This window comes from Balaenoptera physalus (assembly GCF_965194825.1).
Source record: "Balaenoptera physalus genome assembly, chromosome: 13".
Lineage (NCBI taxonomy): Eukaryota > Metazoa > Chordata > Mammalia > Artiodactyla > Balaenopteridae > Balaenoptera > Balaenoptera physalus.
In genome coordinates, this window is record NC_138892.1 from 14,628,633 (window position 1) to 14,647,698 (window position 19,066).

Below are 19,066 nucleotides of genomic sequence, written 5' to 3' on the forward strand. Positions count from 1 at the left end.
TAGGCGCACAGTGAATAAGACTGAAATGCCATGAATAGCCTCAGCCAAGTAACATTTAAATTTTGACTTTGGTCTTCAATCTCTCTAATCCACAGGCAAGACCAAGGTGTGAATTTTAGGCTGTGCACCCTGGTGGGGGACACAATTTTTGGCCAGAGGAATTTCTCCCAGTCTGTTTCAGTCACGCTTCATATGCCCACAGGTTAATTAAGTCTTGAGAACAGCAGTCCTTTTCTTGCCTCTCAGTGGTTAAAAAAGTGGAAAGGTGAGAAACTGAGGCTCATTATGTCACCTGGAAGTTGGCTCTGCACTCGTTGGATGTTTGTGACAGAGACTTCCTACCCGCACGTAACAGCTTCTCCTATAGAACTCCATCCTAGATCCTTTAAGAACTTGCAAGCCTTTCCAAATACATTCCCAGCTTCCCAAATTGATGCTGGCTGCCTTAAACCGCAATCCTTCCCTGCAGAGTTCCCGAAGGATGCCTGTCCCCCTGATACCAGGAGTGGCCAGGAGGTGGCGGGCCAGCCCCACTTTCCCTGGGTGGCTTTGGCAGAGCCTCGCTGCCTGGGGTCAGCCCTCTGCCCAGCCCCTCCTTCATTGTGCAGACTGTTTCCTGAGAGGAAGAAGTTGTTGAAGGGGGAGAAGCCAGCTCACACAGCCCCTCTCTTCCTCCTTTGAGATGGTAATGAGCGGGGAGAAGATCCACCATCTGGACTGAGATTGAATCCACCAGGAACAATGTGGCTCCCTTTTCTTCCTTGTCAGCCCCAGTTCCTTCTCTCTGTCATCCCTTTCTAGGTCCAGGACCCTGCTGCAGAATCAGGTTTCCTCGTGGGTGAGAGAGTTGCAGGAACCTCCCACTCTTGCTTCCTGACAGGCCAGCTTGCATACTCTCTGAACCAGCCTGGGCCCCCCAAGGATGATCTGATACCTGGCCAGTGAACGGGAGAAGGGGCGTGAGGTGGGGAGGGGAGGACTTTTCATCTTCTGAGGAGACACAGAGGGTCCCAAAGCCACCTTTGCTGGGAAGAAGGACTCACGGCCGAGCATTTTAAGATCCCACTAGCTTTTGGGGTTGCCCCAGAGGTGAGCCTGGCTACATCAAGGATGTTGGGAAGCTTTGGACCAGGATCACCCCCCAATAAGGTCTGGCTCAGTAGTAGGTCTGAACTAAAGCTGGTGCTGTCCTCTGGGATGACGGGAGATCAGTCAGCCTTGAGAACCACAGGGGAAAGGAGAAATAAAACAAAAGCATTTCAAGCTCAGTTTTCTTCAGCCCTACTTGCCTAGAATTTTCCAGCAGTTTCACTGGTCTCAGGCCTCTAGCCTTGACCTCACCTCCTGGTTACCTTTCATGTTACCACCAAAGTATCATCTTTCTGAAAATAAAAATCTGATCAGTTTGCTCCCACGCCCCACCATGTATCCCCTTTTATAACCATTTGGTGGTGCATCATTGCCCTCAGGTTCAAAGTCAGAGTCATAAGCAGGTCTGCCCTCCCTCTAGTTCTGCCTCCAACTCCACTTCCTGCTTTGCTGCTTATTCCGCAGGAATAGCAATGATTTGTAGTTTCAAACACACCTCTGCCTTAGCACATTCTGTTCCCTGCTACCTGGAATACCCTTCCCTATCTTGTTCACTGGGCCAATCCCCATTCATCCTTAAAAGCCTGCTCAAGTGTCACTTCTCTGAATTCTTCCCTGACACACCTACCCTGCCAACAGTGCTAATAACTACCTCCTTTGATAACTTAAAATACATTCCATTGTGTCACTGCAGCACACATGACACTGTATTATAATTAGCTTTAGGTGGCTGTCTCTTCTGCAAGAACAAGGTCTATGTCTTATTCTTTTTTGTATCCCTGGTGCTTAACACATAGTATATTTTCAATTAGCATATGTCGTTGTTCCCAGCCCAGTCCAATCAGGACAACCTTTATTGGGCATCATGGGGCCTGAAACTCACCTTACTTTAGAAGTCAGCAATATAGTACATACAGTTGAGGGGTTTCCAGTTTTACTCACCTGTGTATGAAGTCTTGGCTCTTTATTTTCCATTACATAGCTAGAATAACTGTAATGCAGCTATTTGAGATTCATAAACAGATGAATTTTTAAATTATTAACAATGTACTGGAACCCTAGGTTTGATTTTTCAAAAGGAGAACATTGAATATGACCCCAAGAAAGATTGTTCATAACCAGGTCAGGGTTGAGCGTACTTCCTTGCTCTCAGTTTTACTTGCAAGGTCTCAGGAGCCCGAATGGGCTTGGGGAGGGGATGTTGGGGTGAAGGGGGCATAGAGCAGCTAAGCCTTGGCCTCCACCCCTCCCTCCAGTGGCCTCTGGAACCCTCCTCTCCTCTCGCCTCACCGGTGGTCCTTGTTCCCAGAATGTCTGCTATTCCCTTTCAACAATTATCTATTGTTACCTTCCCTTTTATTCTCCACCCTTGCCTAGGATTTCTTTTTTATTTTATTTGTTGAGGAAATGAAAAGAGGATTCTTAGTTTGAAACACCCCTTAGCTACTATGCTTTCAGCCTGGAGTTTGTGAGGCTATACCATTCTACTAAATGATGGCCAATGATACTCATTAAAGCACCTTGTGCATGTCTAGATTCACCAAGAGTTCTTATGCTGTGTGATAATTTGTGTCCCCATGACCACCACCCCACGCATGCCTACTTGCTATCTTTGTATCCCAGCGCCTAGAACAGGGCAGGCAGATAATAGGTGCTAGGAAACATCTGTTGATTGAATGAGTGATTTGAAGGTGATGTTATTGGTAATGACAAGGGTGAAGGTGTGACAGTGAAATTGAGGAGTGACCTTGGTGGCATTCTTCAACCCTCTTTTTCCCTCTCTCACTTACTACTCAATCCAACAGAAAGTCACAGTGGCCATGGTGAGAGCATTTACACCACGGAAATTGGCAAGTGCTACAAACCAGGCATTTAGGTCTCCCCAGAGAGCCAGTTGTTAAGCGTTTGCCAGCACACCACTGCACGTTGCACTTCCTGATTTTACTGGGGAGCATTTTACAGGTGAGGAAGCAGAGTACAGACAGACCATGCACCTGCTTGAGGAATCAAAGCAGGAGAGTGGTAGGCTGGGACTTGAATGGAACTAACTTTTTAAAAGGCATTTCGCATGGTGACCTGCCTCCTGCTGACCACTGCCCAGGGTTTCAGTGTTTTGCATGAGGTAGATGCGGAAAAATCTTGGTTGAAAAATGAATGAACACACAAATGAATAGAATAAACCACGAGCTCCTTGGGAATAGGGTCATGTCCTCATCATGGTCATATGGCGAACACTTGTGCACTTTCTATGACCAGACCTTGTGCTAAATGGTTTTCATAGATTCTCTGATTTAATCCTCCCAACAACTGTATGGAGTACTATTACTATTCTCATTTTAATAATAAGGAAAACTGAGGCTCTGAGCCCAAAATGAGAGCAGATGCTGGTGGCATCTGGATCAGCTCAGGCCATCCAGCTGGCAAGGCTGGGCATCCCTGTTCTCTTATCATTCTTCCCTCTCCCACCTGAGCACAGGGTGTCAGCCCATGGAGCAGGGCTCTGGAGCCTCACATGTGTGCACACACCCACACATGCTCGGTGTCTGAGGGCAGGACTGCTTGTTACAGCACTGTGGCCAAGCACAGGATCCTGGTGACCTCATCCTCAGAGGAAAGCACCCACCTCGAGTTAGGCAGCCCTGCCCTACCAGCGCCTTTGGGCAGCCAGAATGTTAAGGTGCCAGGGGAAGAGGGGCTTCCTACAGCCAACCAGACACTTTGAGCTCAAGCTTGGAAGTTGGACCCTTTGCAGAAGTGGCCCTTGGACTATTTTCCTGTTTTTAAAGCACCAAGGGAGCTCCGACAGGGTCTTTTCTGTTCTTTTCCCCTGTGTTTTGATATTAAAGTGTGATTTCCTAGCACGTGCCTGACATGATTCCCCAAGAGAGTTAAAAATGGGGAAGAAGATAAAATGCAGAGAACTCAGGGCTGGCAGGTGGCAGGTCAGGATTGAAGTGCCAGCTCTGCCACTCACCTGCTGTGAGGTCTTGGCCAAGCTGCTTTACCTTTCTGAGCCTCAGTTTCATCGTGTGTAAAGTGGGCTCATAAAGCCACCCCCTTCACCATACCGCTGAGTTCACAGGGAGGTACGAGGCTCCAGTGAGAGCACTCTGTCCCTCTCCTCCATGGGTGCTTTTCGGTGTGATGGTTTGTTCACCTGTGATGCAGTTCTGCTCTAGAACATCAGCTCCAGGAGGTAGAGTTTAGACCTCTCGTTTAACCGCCGTATCCCCGGAGCCTGGCACAGTGCCTTGAACTTGGTACAATAGGATAAATGGAGGATATAATTAACAAGCAAATGGATGCTTTTGCCAAGGCTGTTATTATTATTAAGGGAAAGTTCAGGATTGAGGATGCCCTGGGGGAGAGCCTTTCTCAGAAAGCACTCAGCTGCCCTGGAATTCGGGAAGGGTACCACAGACACTTCCATGCTATTCCCCAGGCTCCTTACTCCTTCCTGCCCAGCTGATAACTCAGAGGCTCCAGCCTCCACCTTAGAGCTGAGCTGCTTCAGGCTGCTTGAGTGAAGGTGCGAGGACTGCAGGGTGTCTTGGCAGCCGTAGAAGCCTTGCTGTGACCTAATTGGCCCCAGGGTGACCAGGACTTTCCACTTCCCACTGTGCCACCTTCTGGGGGGGGTGGGGGAGCAGCATTAACTCAGAACTGGCATCAACGGCAGAGGTTTTGGGTAGAGTTGTCGGTTTTAGCCAATAAAAATACAGGATGCCCGATTAATACTTAGATAAGCAATGAATCAGTATAAGTATGTCCCATGCAATATTTGGTGTAGACTTATTTATACTGCAAAATTATCTGTTGTCTACCTGGGATTCAACTTTAACTGGGTGTTGGGACTTCCCTGGTGGTCCAGTGGTTAAGACTCCGTGCTCCCAATGCAGCGGTCCCGGGTTCTATCCCTGGTCAGGGAACTAGATCCCGCATACCACAACTAAAAAAAGAAAAAGATCCTACATGCCGCAACGAAGATCTCGCACGCGGTAACGTAGATCCCGCATGCCACAACTAAGACCCAGGGCAGCCAAATAAATAAATAAATATTTTAAGAAATATATTAAAAAAAAATTTAACTGGGTGTCCACTAGTTCATCTGGCCACGCTACTGATGGAGGTGGCAACGAGAGACAGTGCCCAGCCCTGCTAACGTGGGCCCAGTGAGAGGCTGGCCTTTGCATATTTTTGCTTTCTGGTTGGGGAGCCAAACCAGGCTCCCCCAGTCGACCCCATGCTCAGGAAGCAGCTTTCCCTGCCTGTGATGAGGACTGAACAATCTCAGTTACTAGCAGGGCAGGAGCAAAACCAAGTGGACAGTCTCGAGGCAGGCTGCCTGGGCCCCCGTTCTCTCACTCACTTATGTGACCTTGGGCAAGTCTGACCTCTGAGCCTCACATTCCTCAGGTGTAAGGCAGGATTGGATCGTGGCACATCTTTCACGAGGGGTCACTATAGAGTTAGAGATGATGGCATGGGTGGGGCTAGTACTGGGCTTAGCTGCCGTACAGGCACTGAAATGGTAACTGGTATTAACAATTAATTGCAGTCACTAATTGCTAGTGAATATAATAGCACTGGGAGCCAGGGGGAAGGAAGCCACTTGGCATGTTTCTCAGTTCAGCTGGGTATGATTGAGAGCTGTCTCCTAGAAGCCCTGGAGGAGGGGTGTCTGGATGTTGGTAGGCTGGCACACTCTCTACTCCGAAGATGGGAAGATGGGGGCCAAGCTGGTCCCCTCCTCCTGGAGTTGGCTGGGGGGGCTCAATGGGGGATACACACCTCTCTGTTGAAGACACTTGGCTCTAGGAAACAAAATCCTTATGCCTCCCTCCACCACTTCCCCCACCCCTAAGACTCTCCTTGAACAAGGACGGGCCCTGCGGGTTCCCTGTGGGGAAATCCAGAGGTGGAGGGAGAGGGAGCTGAGAAAGTCTTGATGAGAGGGATCTTGCCACCCTTCTACTCCCTTCATCTGCTGACTCACAGGGGCCACCTCACACAACCTGGAGTGGTGCCGGACTTCTGGACTCGTCCTTCCACTCTGGGCACCCTCTGCCACTCCCCCTCCCTCCGCCCTGGTGCCTGGGCGGGGAGGGGCCTTGGGCATTCCCCAGCAGCCTGCCCCGTCGCCTGGACACCAGCGCCGTTTTCCCAGGCCCGGCCCCTTTTATCAGGAGGACAATGTACACACACAGTGAGGGCCTTGTGTGGCACCCAGGCCCCGAGCCCTTTGACTTGAGGAATTTTTCAAGTGCTGACCTCTCTCCGTGAGGTCTCCCCACCATCCAATCCAGAGGCCTGGTGCGCCTGCTGCTTCCTACCCTGCTCTTGCAGGGAGAGAGGGAGAGAGGGGAAAACAGTGAAGAGTTGTCTCCTGCCCTGGTAGAGTCTTCACCCTCTGAGACTGTGGCTAGGAAACCTGGGGGAAGTGTCTTTGAGCAGAAGGGAATGTGGGGAGGAATCTGATATGTGCTGTTTCTTCCTAAGTTCTCCCTTCTCTGCTGATGCTGTGAGATCTCAGCGGAGCCACTTTCCTCTCTGGGCCTCAGTTTCTTCATAAGTCAAACAATGACAATAGACGAAGATCACGGTCCCCAAAAGACTGTTTCCATCAGAACAACATTCAGATTACCAGGCACCACCCTACACCTTCTGTATTGGATAGAGTTCTTTGTTTGCAAGAAAAAGAAATTACTTTGGCTGACTTCGGCAAAATGGGAGTTTATTGAAAATATGTGGGAGGCTCACAGGATGAAAAGAAAAACCATGAAGACCCGAGTTTAGGAGAGGTCAGGACCCAGGGCTCTGCCAGGACCTAAGAGGCAGGGACTTGTGGACACTCTCTGGAGACGTCAGCTCCTGTTCCCTCCCAACCTTGTGCCTCTCTGCTCAAAAATCAAATTCCTGAGCAAGAACAAACCTGGCTGGTTCCACAATGTGTCCTGGGGACACCTGGGGACAGTCCCATCAAGACTGTGTGCAAGAGAGAGGCTTGGTTCCATGTATGCAAGTGCAGATGGAGGTGCTGTTACTAGAAGGCAGAACGGGTGCAAGACAGGCCACACTGAGATGTACCCCTAGAACTACAGAGTTAAGATATCCAGAGGAGAGCTCAGGGAACTTTTTTTTTAAATGATGAAGAGCCAAGTTTAGAAACCACTGAGCTAGAGGACTGGTTTCATGTGGCTCCCAATGGGTAGAACTGAGGCCAATGAGGCAGACAAATAGGGAGACATGTCAGCTCAGTGTACAGAATGGTAAAGTCATCCAGAGACCACGTGGGCTTCCCGGTGAGGGAGTGAGTCCCCTGTCACTTGCAGGTATTCCAGTACAACTGGGTTGGTGATTCGGGAGGAGCAATGCAGAAGAGGCTCACACTCTAAAAGAGTCAGCCTGCAAGCCCTTAAAGGAGTCTCAGACCTGCAGCTTTTCGTTTTCCCCACTCTGGCTTTTTGTCTCAGTCACTTTTCCTGCTGTTACCCTGCTTTTTTCTGAAGAGTTCAGCTGTTAAACTTCTGAGTCTTCCCTCACCCTCCAAAATGTGGTTTTCTCACCTAGGTCCTCCTCTTTCGAAGGAGTCCCTCAGATGTCATGGGCTCTCCTAGCAGTAGCTGTTCCTGTTCCTCCAGACCTCACCTGCCTGGGTATAGCCTTGCCCTGCGGGGGGCATGTCACTGGGTGCATGCCAGCCTCATTACAGAATGTCTTTCCTCCTGGGTCCTGTGGAAGCCTGCCTGGGACGTGTTTCCTCGACAGGAGAGAGGCTGTCTGTAATGGCAAGAGAGGGGATGGTGCTTTGTGTCCATTTTCCTGACCTCCAACTCTGAGTTGGGAGAAGGGGTGGGGGTGTGGGCTTCCTGAGGGTTTGTGCTGAGCTAATTGCCATTTTCATTATGGAATTCGTTAGATTAGGGGTTGCCTGTGCAGTTGCTCACAGGAGACAAGGTGGTCAGTGAGTGAAGAGGCAAGTGTTAGGAAAAGGCACGGGCACAGAGAAATATTTCCCTGCTACAAGGAGAACAACAGCGCAAGCTCCATGACAAATGTATCTGCCACTTGACTCTGGCTGCAGAGAGACAACAGGGAGCAGTGGGGACTGTTGAGCGTGGGAACTGATGCCCCTCTGAAGGCACTAGCTGCCGTCCACTCAGCCAGTTTTTGCCATGTGGGAACACAGGTCTGGTGTTGCCCAGTTATTGATTTTCAGGGGAAGCCAGAAATCTGAATTCTTTATATGAATTTTCTATTTTAAAATTAAAAGTATGTAATTTAAGTCCAACAAAACAAGACTGTGAACTCCATGAGATCGGCCAGTTGGCAACTTCTGATGAAGACAGGAGTCAGGGTAAATATTCCTCATCTGGACCTGTCTCCTGGCTAGACCAGGAGCACCAGGATGGCAGGGGGCTGTTTTGTTCAGCATAATTCCTGGGGACTAGCACAGTGCTAAGCACATAGTAGACCCTGGACGGAGGGAGGGATGGATGGATGGATGGATGGATGGATGGAGGGATGGAGGGATGGAGGGATGGACAGATGGGTCGGTGGGTGGATGGATGGATGGAGGGAGGGAGGGATGGAGGGATGGGTGGGTGGGTGGATGGATGGGTGGGTGGGTGGATGGATGGATGGAGGGATGGATGGATGGATGGATGGATGGATGGAGGGAGGGAGGGATGGAGGGATGGGTGGGTGGGTGGATGGATGGGTGGATGGATGGGTGGATGGGTGGGTGGATGGATGGATGGATGGATGGAGGGAGGGATGGAGGGAGGGATGGAGGGATGGGTGGGTGGGTGGATGGATGGGTGGATGGATGGATGGATGAGTGGGTGGGTGGATGGGTGGGTGGGTGGGTGGATGGATGGATGGGTGGATGGGTGGATGGGTGGATGGGTGGGTGGATGGATGGATGGGTAAGTGGATGGGTAATCGGATGGCTAGATGGATGAATATGTGGAGGGAGGGAGGAGGAGGGAAAATGACTTCTCACAGCCTTCTCCTTCTGTGCCCTGCCCTTCTCACCTTGACAGGCCTCACACCCCCTTTCTAAATCAAACACTTAATATCCTCATGGTCCCCTTCTTCTCATCCCCCTTATGCCATCTAAACCCCTTTTACGGATGATCAGATACAAGTCACTTGCACCTTGGTATGAATTACCTTTCAGTGTGTAACCTTTTCATGGGCATTTCCCCAGGTTGAGCTCTTAATAGATGCTCATTAAATGTTTGCTGAGCGAACAGCTTAGCCTTCTAAATGTGAACTATCTTGGTGGAGTGAAGGCTGTGGATTTTCAGAATTCTGTGGGAATGAGGGTGACACAGTGTTGTGTCTTCGGAGAGAAGAGGCCTAGGAACTGGGAGATAACATTCTAGCATGATCTCTGCTGTCAGAGTGAGTGGGTGGCTGAGGATCTTGTTTACCCTAAAGGCTGGTGCTGGGGAGGAAGAGGAGCTCCCAGACAGCAGCCAAGGCAGGTTTCCATCATGCTAGACATGAAGCAGGAGTTCCATTTAGAGCAAGGAAGATACTGCCACCTTCCCCTAAATGATATGTCACTTCCTCAGGTACATGCCCACTTGTTGAAGGACAGGAGGGAAAGAGATGAACAGTAAACACTTGCCAGGTGTCAGGGATATCATTCATGGGGCCTTGCAGCAGACATAGTGTTACATAGTGATGTGCTTACTTTTTCAAACGAGACTGGGGCTCAGGAAGGTTGATGTTTGTCTGAGGCAGCACTAGGAAATAAATAGCAGAGCTGGAGAGGACCTGGGTCTGTCCTCTGCTAACACTAGCAGTGCCTGCCCACCTCTTTACCTGGAGGGTGAATGAAGTCCACCCCAGCTGCCCACCAGTGAGCAACCCACTTGCTGGCACGTTTTTGGCAGGTTCCCAGAGGCCTTCAAATCTGCGTCCTCATTTTATCCTCATGACCCTATGGGTGGATCTTCCCATCCCCAGCCTATAGATAAGGAAGCAGAGGCTTGTTCAAAATTTGCAGGTGCCAGAGCTGCAAATTCAAATCTAGGTCTTCTGCTCCATGCGTGTCGCTCGTTTTTCCTGCATATTGGGAGACATGCCCCAGGAAACTTCATCAGCCCCCTGAGCGCCACCAGTGCCTGCCCAACTCATTTGTCCTTGTCTGTGCCTTTCACACACATACACACACATCAGACCTTCTCAGATTCATCTTTGCAGCCCTTCGTCCTGGCAAAGGATAAGTACCAAACATTGGATGGATGGATGAACTGGGCCACTTCACCAGGGAAGTAGCCCCTGGCTCTCAGACTGGGCTGGGTCCCTTTCTGTGGGCTGACCTGCTCTTTGGGCTAATGCCCTGTGTGGTCATTGTCCTTTATGGGTCTCTCCCTCCTGTTAGGTAGTAAACCCCCTGAGGCCAAGAACTCAGGGGTGAGGATGTTATCTTCATCCCTGTTTCCTTAGACTCTGCAGGCTCGAGCACACAGTGGATGGTTAGTACACGTGTGTTAAATGTTTTCCAAAGAAGTCTTCCCTCACTACCCCAGGTCAGATCTCCCTGTTCCCACATCCTACCCTGTACCACCTTGTTCATTGTATTCATCATTTCCTTTTCAGCTGGTTAGTTTCCTGACTTTTCCAAGAGCATGTTAGCTCCACAAGAGCAGGGACTGTATCAGCCTTTCCCCTCATGCCTAGTAGGGTGCCCAGTCCTTCCGAAGCTCAGTAAGTAGTGGTTAAGTGAGGGAGTGAATAAATGATGTGAATTGTGATCAGAGCTGCACACACAACTCTCCTTCCCTATTGCTGTCGGAAGCCTACGAGGGGACATTCATCATATCATGTGGCTCGGGGCCCTAGTATGTCTCACTTCCTCACCTTCACAGATCCCTGTACAGGTGCAAGGGGCCTTGTCACTCTCAGAGAGTCCCTCCCTGTCCTAACTCACTGGAGCCCCCCCAGTTGCAGAGAGGTACGATGAGGCTGCCCCATCACTGGAGGCTCCCCTCTGGCAGTGGGAGGGGACCAGGAGGGTTAGCTATTCTTAGGAGTAGATAATGGAGCTAGAATTGGATCTCTGAGTTGGAACTCTGTGTTCAAAGGCCCTGCTTTTGTCACACCTTCATCCATCCAGCCTGTCATGTGACCCTCCTCTTCTTGCTAACTGAGAAAACCCTGAGTGTGTCCACCTTCAGGGTTCTCCTGTGTGGTCTGTCATCCATCTCCCCCAGCTTCTGTCCAGGCCACAAATGAGCAATGGGCATGTTACATCAGGAATAAGAACATCTGTTTCTAGGACCAGATCCCTGCCTTCGTTCTCCTCCAGCTACTCTGAGACAGAACATTCCTGACCCTCTCCTCCCCAGGAAGGGCACCGCCAAGGCCTAGCCTCATTGACTGTACATCCCAGACGGGATTTATTAGAAGGGTGCTGCTTGGACACAAGTGGATCCTGTTTGTGCTAATTCTCCTCTTCCTTCTGCCCCTGCTGCAGCCATGAAAGAACTCGGTATCGCTCCCCATTAATCTTGCTCACTCACCACATCCCGCCTCCCCAAACTAGCGATTTCTCACCCCAGGCAGCACTGGTTTTATAATATTCTCCTTCCTGGTGCCTCTGATGTGGCAGTAAAATCTGAGACCACCCACAGAGATGGAAGCTTTGTAGAATCAAGAGCTTCCCCCAACCCCTTCCCAAGGCCAAGGACTTGACTGATTGGCCTGTGGATTCAGGGATCTCATTATGAGGATAAACATATTAGGGCGTTAGGAAGAGGTCTGCATTAGGAAGACAGAGACCTCAGGCACAGTGGGGTCATCCATTTTGCCTGAGGTCAAACAGCCGGGCAATTACACTGGCAGCAACCCCAGCCCCCAGGGCATCTAGAATTCCAGACCATCCCTACCCTTTCCTCTGCCAGACAGAACTGTTCAGAAGCAGCTCAAGCCTGAATGAGCCCCAGGCAAGGAGGCAGCAGTCTGTGTGGCCTGTCAGGAGACAGACTTCTGACTCTCGGCCAAGCAGGGGGATGGACCGCCTGACCCTCAGCTTCAGCCTGAGTCCATCTGGCAGGCCCTGTAGTAAACATTCCAGAGATGGGCAAAACAAGTGTTTCTCCTGAGAAGGTGAGGTCCGTGGAGGCCAGAGATGCTTGGGTGGTATTGGTGTAGTGCTCTGAGTTCTGAGTTAGAATCAGAGTTAGAATCCCGTCGAGGGCTGCTGGTTGTGTGTGTTGGACACTGAATGGTGACCCCACATGGTAATGGGTATGGATTTGTAAGTGTGTTACAACATTGCACCAGTAGATGGCAGTAGAGCAGCTGGAGCACTGGATGCCCCATGGCCTATCCCTGGAAACATTATTCGTTTACGCAGTCAGCAAACATTCCTTAAACATGTGCCTGTGCCCTGGCACATTGTGCCGCTTTCGGGAGATTCAGTGAGCATTAAGACACGGTTTCAGGTTTCCAGGAGCTCACAGACTAGGTGTACGGGGGCAGGGGACATGTCATTCCAACACACAGTGATATGTGTTATATGGTTGTAAAGTACAGCGCCCCGTGGGAACCCAGAGGAAGGACACCTAACCCAGCCTCGTTAGGGGGGTGCGTTCAAGGAAACGGTAGTCGGGGATCTTGAACATGAGAAAGAGGTAACCAAGCAGAGAAGGAGAGAACGGCAAACACAAAGGCTCAGAGTCATAAAAGCATAGGAATCACAGGAGGTTGAGTGCGTGCAGTAGGTGGGCAGAAAACCAGAGAAGAAATGGGCCATAGGTTAACAGGGTCCAGATCATGAAGGTCCCAGAGGGTCTAGCTGAATCCTGAAAATCTTTAAGCACAAGATCTAACTCACCATTGCTGCTTAGAGGCTCTGTGTGACTTTGAACCTGTGGGGGCTAGTCCTGGCCCTGCCGCTCCTCAGGGTGGACACTGGGGCCAATACAATAGGAGGAGGGATGTGAAGGACTTGCAGGCCTTCCGTACCAGTGCCGCCTGTTTGTCATCAGCATCATCACCAATCTCTTACTGCGCTAACGGGGCAGATCAAAGTGAGATGAACTGTAATTCTGTTCTGTAACCCCCATGAGGGTAAGATTTTTATGTTTGTTTGTGGGTCCCCGCATACGGCACCCATAACCACAGCGTAAACACTCGGTGGTTTCTTTGCTGTCATTGTTGATTCTGTTTCAGGCCCTGGGCTGTATACTTTGGAGCTTACTCTGTGCCAGGAACCATTCTAAGTGCTTTGTACGTCGTGTCTTGTTTAATCCTCACAACACTGCTGTGGGATAGTTACTGTGATTATCCCCGCTTCCCAGATGTGGAAACTGAGGCACATGGAGGTTGAATGAGTTACCCAAGGTTATACAGTGAGTGAGTGGTGGCGCTGGGATTGCATCCAGGTGGTCTGGCTCTGAGCCCACACACTCTACTTACTGCCCTTCACATACAGGATCCAGTGAATTTCTCACCACACCTTGGCTGGCAGATGTTATCAGCACTTAACAAATGACAAAACTATGACCTGGAGGGGTTAAGTTCCTTGTCTTGGAACATGCAGTGAGTTGTAGAGCTAAGATCTTGCCCAAGCCTCTGTGATTCCAGATCCATGCTTTTTCCAGTATACCAATGATGTCATTCATTAGTTACCATCCTGAGGTCCCAGGATCACCCAGTACTTCTTGTAAACCCAAGCGACAGGGACCCCTGCCCTGAGTCATACTCTGGCCCTTACTAGCTATACTCCTGACAGCAGAGGAGGGCCCTGCAAATTGCACCCTTTGATCATCCAGTGGGTACCCAGACCTGTAGAAATCCCTGCCCATAGGGACCCAGGCCCAATTCCAGGGCCTGTGTAGGCCAATTCCCTGATCCATCATCCCCAGACATGGCCAAGGCACTGTTGATGGGGGTGTGGGTGAGGAGATGAAGCTTGGCCATGGGGGCTGGGTCATCCACAAGCATGCACAAGAAGCCCCAGTGATGCAGGAGAGGAGGGTGGGAGGAGAATTAGGAAGGACGATGGAAACCAAGAGCTGGCAACCCCCATGCCACCATGTTCTGGGTGGATCTCCAAGAATTCTGAGAAGTTTAAATTCTGACCCTTCCAGGCCATTATGAAGTTGTGTTGGTCAAGGAAGGAAGACAGGCATGTTTTATTTAAATGTTTGCTAGCTTTATCAATTTTAAATATCAGGCATATGATACATAGGCTTCCATTTGTTCTTTGGTCCCAGGCCCTACAAATATTAGAGGGGGGCTTATCCCAGGGCCTGGGGTTTGCCAGCACTACCTTTAAGGATTCATAAAATTCACAAACTACATGAAAAGGTTCTCTTTGCATGAGGCTGGCTGCACACACATTTCGTGGAAGACCATCCTGGGAGAAAAAAAACAAATCTTGCTTTCAAGTCACACTAACAACTCCTGTTCCCATAAAGTTCTACCTGCTTGACATCTAAGCCAGTCAACATTATAAGAAAAAGTGGCATTAATATTAGAGCCATCAGTCAGTGATTCAGGCAGTCTTGGAAAGAGATGAACTCCACTGGCATCTGCTAAGTGTGGATAGACTTCAGAAGCAGAGAGACTGCAGCTTGGTCAGAGAATTTGTAGCAAAGGTTCAACCTGGAAGGTTGAAAAAAGGTGGCAACATCGATGTTCCAGGGAAAAGAAGAAGAAACTAAGCAGAAGATTCTTGGATGTAACATTACTGATTAGAACTCAATCATGTGGTCATACCTAGCTAAATGGAGAGTTGGGATATACATTTCTTGGTGCCAGTCTATAAACACTCTCACTGTAGGCAAAGAGGAGAATTGGGATTGGGAGCAAAGAGCTGTCTGTGCCCCAGAGAAAGTCTATGGAAATGCTTAACACAGTGCTCAGATTATAGCAAATCACTGAGAACTATTAGTTTCGTCATAGCAACAGCCAAAAAGAGCAGATGGAAACTTGTATTACTTTTCTTTGTGGGAGGGCATCTAAACCCAGGAGCACCCCAACATTTGCTGCTGTTTTTCAGGGCTGAGAAAAACACTGATGTGGCAGTGGAAGTCCAGGATTAAAGCTGCTTAGGCAAAGTATTTCGTCTCTCTGGGTTTCAGTTTCCTTATTTATGGAATGGAAATAATAATACCCACCGCATGGTGGTAGCTGTGTTAAATGAGAAAGACTAAGAATATAGCACAGTTTTTGGCACGGAGTAAGTATTCAACAATTTTTTCCCCCATCTGTCTCTTCAGTCATTTATTCTTTCAAAAAATATTAATTGAGCTCCTACTGTGTGTCAAGCATTCTGGTAGGGAATAGAATGATGAGTAAGGTAGATTGTTCCTGGCCTGGAGGAATTGTGTTATAGTTTGGTTGGACACAGGCATGAAACCCAGTTACTAATTGCAAGTAATTTCAATTATAATAAGTGCTATGAAAGAAAAGTAGAGTATGAAAAGAGAATTTATATGAGAAAAGAGATGACTAAGGTCAAGATTAGGGTGCTTACAGAGAAAAATGGGCAAGTGGATGGATTTGAGATATAATTAGAATGTAGAATCCATGGGGATAGGGAGAGAGAAAGAGGTAACAAGAATGAAGTCTAGGTTTTTGCCTTGAGTGATGGGTAGATGGGATGCCATTTATTGATAATGGGAAGACAGAAGCCGGGGTGTAGAGGAAAGGTGATGGAAGGATGGTTGGATGGATGGATGGACCAAGGGACAGATGAGGTCTGCTTCATTGGACAGATGGACAAATAAAGAAATGAGTAGTTGGATAGAGCAATTTAATACGTCCTTTATGGATCACATAGGGTGTAACTCAATAAAAGAATTCTGCGTTATTTATTTACATAGGATTCTTTATTTCTTTTGATCCTTAAAATAATGTTTAGAAATATATCGTGCATGTATAACTATCTCCCTTTTACAGAGGATAAAACGGAGACACGGGAGGTAAAGCAGCTTGGCAGAACCGGAACCTGGGTGTCCAATCCTCCCATCCTGTACTCTTTCCCCTCTCTCACACAATACATATAAAGAATGAGAAAATCATCTGTCTAGGTGGGAGAGAGCAGGAAGGCGGGGAATGTGTCTGGACATGCACCTCTGGGGGTAAGACCTTTGGGAGAAGGGAGAAAAGAGTGAAGCAGTCTGCATCCTTACTCAGTAGATTTCTTCCTCTCCTTCACAGGGCCAAGTATTTCCATGGAAAGAAGGTGAATGGAGAGATTGAGATCCGAGTGGAACAGGTAGGTTGGAGCTGAGGCTTCAGCGCTATCGCCGTGACTTTTTCTATAGCTGGAGCCATTCCCAGGAGCAACCTTTGTCCCCATCTTATATAACTATAATGAGTCAAGATTACCAGAAAAATCCTGACTTATACTTGGGAGACTTCTTAAATTCCAGAATTATTTAGTCCAATGGTTTTCAACCTTTTTTTTTTTTTTTTTTAAATGGTCTGTACCAACAGTTCCTCCCTCCCCCGTCTCTTTTTTTTTTTTTTTTTAAAGATTTACTGATTGATTGATTGATTGATTGCTATGTTGGGTCTTCGCTTCTGTGCTAGGACCTTCTCTAGTTGTGGCAAGCGGGGGCCACTCTTCATCGCGGTGCGCGGGCCTCTCACTACTGTGGCCTCTCCCGTTGCAGAGCACAGGCTCCACACTCGCAGGCTCAGTAGTTGTGGCTCACGGGCCTAGTTGCTCCGCGGCATGTGGGATCCTCCCAGACCAGGGCCCGAACCCGTGTCCTCTGCATTGGCAGGCAGATTCTCAACCACTGCGCCACCAGGGAAGCCCCTCAACCTTTTTGTTTTAACAGCAGAACCTTTATTCAAAGGAAATCGCAAGTAGGAGCCCATTCTACCAAATTGAGACACGTAGAGCTTCTTTGATGGAAACGGGCATAGGGAGCCCCAAAGTCTGTCTGCTCCATCCTGTTCCACCTCCCTCCTTTCCCCACCATGGTCCCTGAGGTGTCTCCTTGGAACCACTTGGGCTAGGAAGCACAATGTAGGAGCACAATGGGTTTGAATCCTGGCTCCCTTGTTTTCTAGATATTGGGCAAGTGAGTCTTTCTGTGTCTCATTTTCCTTGGGATTAAATTATGTAAAGCTTCAAAAGAGATTAGAATCTCGAATACTGGCTCTTGTTATTACCACTGGTATCAACATCCATACCCCTCATTTTATAGCGAAAGAAGCACAGACTTGCCCATGGCTACAGTGGAAGTCAGTGACAGAATTAGGACCAGAGCTTGTGGTCTCCAGATCCAGGGCTCCTTCTATTCATTCAGTGAACACTTGCTTCAATACCAAGCACCGTGCTTGGCCTTAGAAGGGCACATCAGGGCATGGGCTCTGGAGCTAGACTCTAGGTTCCAATCCCAACTGTGTCATGTTGGTTCAACAATACTTGAGCTCTCTGAAGTTCAGTTTCTTCATCCGTATAATTGGGGTAATCATAGCATCAACTTCACAGGGTAGCCGAGAGGATTAAATGAGTTAGTCCAAGAAAAGTACTTAGAACAGCACCTGGCATATATCAACACTTAGTAAATGTTACCCATTTATCATCATCCTCATCATCAAAGGCAAACAATTAATAAGATAGAAAAGGTTCCTGCTATAAAGGAACTCCGAAAAGCACGATAAAAAAATAGAGAGGTGTGACTTTTACGGCACTCTTTGAGTTTGGTCTGTTGGAAGAACAGAAAGCTTTTCTGAGCATCAAATTTGAGTTGGCTTAGTATTAAAACACCTACAGCTTGAATTTCGATTTGATCCTGTGGCTTTCAAGTCAGTCCAATGTCTACTGGTTTTCCTTCCATGGCAAAGAGCAGGTTATTTTTGTTCACTTGACAAATATTTGTCAAATGTCTGCTATGCTAGCTAGCTAACACGTGGGGAACAAGGATAGAGAAGCAGAGGCTCTGTCCCGAAGAGCTTGTGGTCTAGGAAGGGAGGCAAGATAAGTCTTCACAGAACCTAACACAGGTAGAATCCAGGAAAAGAGAGGTCCAAACTTAGTGCTGTGGGCACCAGAGGCCACAACTATTTGAGGGAGTCAGAAGTGACTTCAAGGAGGGGGTGGTATTTGAAATGGGTCTTAAAGGATGGATAGTATTTCAACAAGTGGCGATTGCAACAGGAAGAGTGCATGAGACTGAATCAGCATGAGCAAAGGTAAGGAGACTAGAAGTACAGGGTATGGAATGATGTGTGAACACATTGTCTTTCCCTGGCCCCAGCCTACTCATCCTCCCAAATTCTCTCTCTCTGTGCAGAGTGCTACCATCTACCTTGCACCTTAGCCAGAAACCTGCATGGTCTCCTGGATACCTCCCTCTCCCTCCACCACTACACCCATTCACCAGGTTCTGTGGACTCCACGTCCCACGCCTCTCTGGTCCACCCACTTTTCTCCGTTCTCATTGCCTAGGTCCTTGGCTGAACCATCATTGGCTCTCATCCAATCTTCCTAATCAACAGCCTCCTAACTTCATCTTTTCATCCACTTCCAATTTATTTTTTGTACTAAAACTAGAGTGATCTTTCTAAAAAAACAAATTAGAGTCTTAAAGTGTTAGCTTTAAAATTCCTTTCTCAAAGATTCTTTATTTGAGCCATTCCACCCCAATCTAAATCAGGTAAGCTGGTTATTCCCTTTCATGGCACCTCAACTTTTCCTTCCTAGCCCTTATCTGAGTTTTTAACCACATATTTAGATGTGGTATTATTTGCGTGAGGGTAGGGACCTTAGCTGTTTGGATCTCACTCTGTTAAATAACACAGGGCCTGGCATATACTAGAGCGGAAGCAAATATTTGCAGAATGACTAACTGATGGATTCCACAGATTCCAGGCTGCTTGTCAGTTTCCAACGGAGATAAATTGCTCTTCCTTAATCTTTCCTCAAAAATCTGAGTTTTCCATACACCATCTGGTAAATGCTCAGTTGCTAGCTGTCTCATCTCATCTG

General features: G+C 48.5%; 1 protein-coding gene across 4 annotated transcripts in view; it reads left to right on the plus strand.

Moving 5' to 3' along the window:
* SYN3 (synapsin III) overlaps positions 1–19,066 on the plus strand; it is a 456,423-nt gene that overhangs the window by 38,202 nt on the left and 399,155 nt on the right. For all 4 annotated transcript variants that reach the window (XR_014252562.1, XM_082421000.1, XM_082421002.1 and 1 more), the window contains exon 3: positions 16,279–16,336. Coding sequence is in view for 3 of the 4 variants with exons in the window: in XM_082421000.1 (XP_082277126.1) it covers positions 16,279–16,336 (58 nt within the window). In the remaining variant the exon portion in view is untranslated. The remainder of the gene's footprint in view (positions 1–16,278; positions 16,337–19,066) is intronic.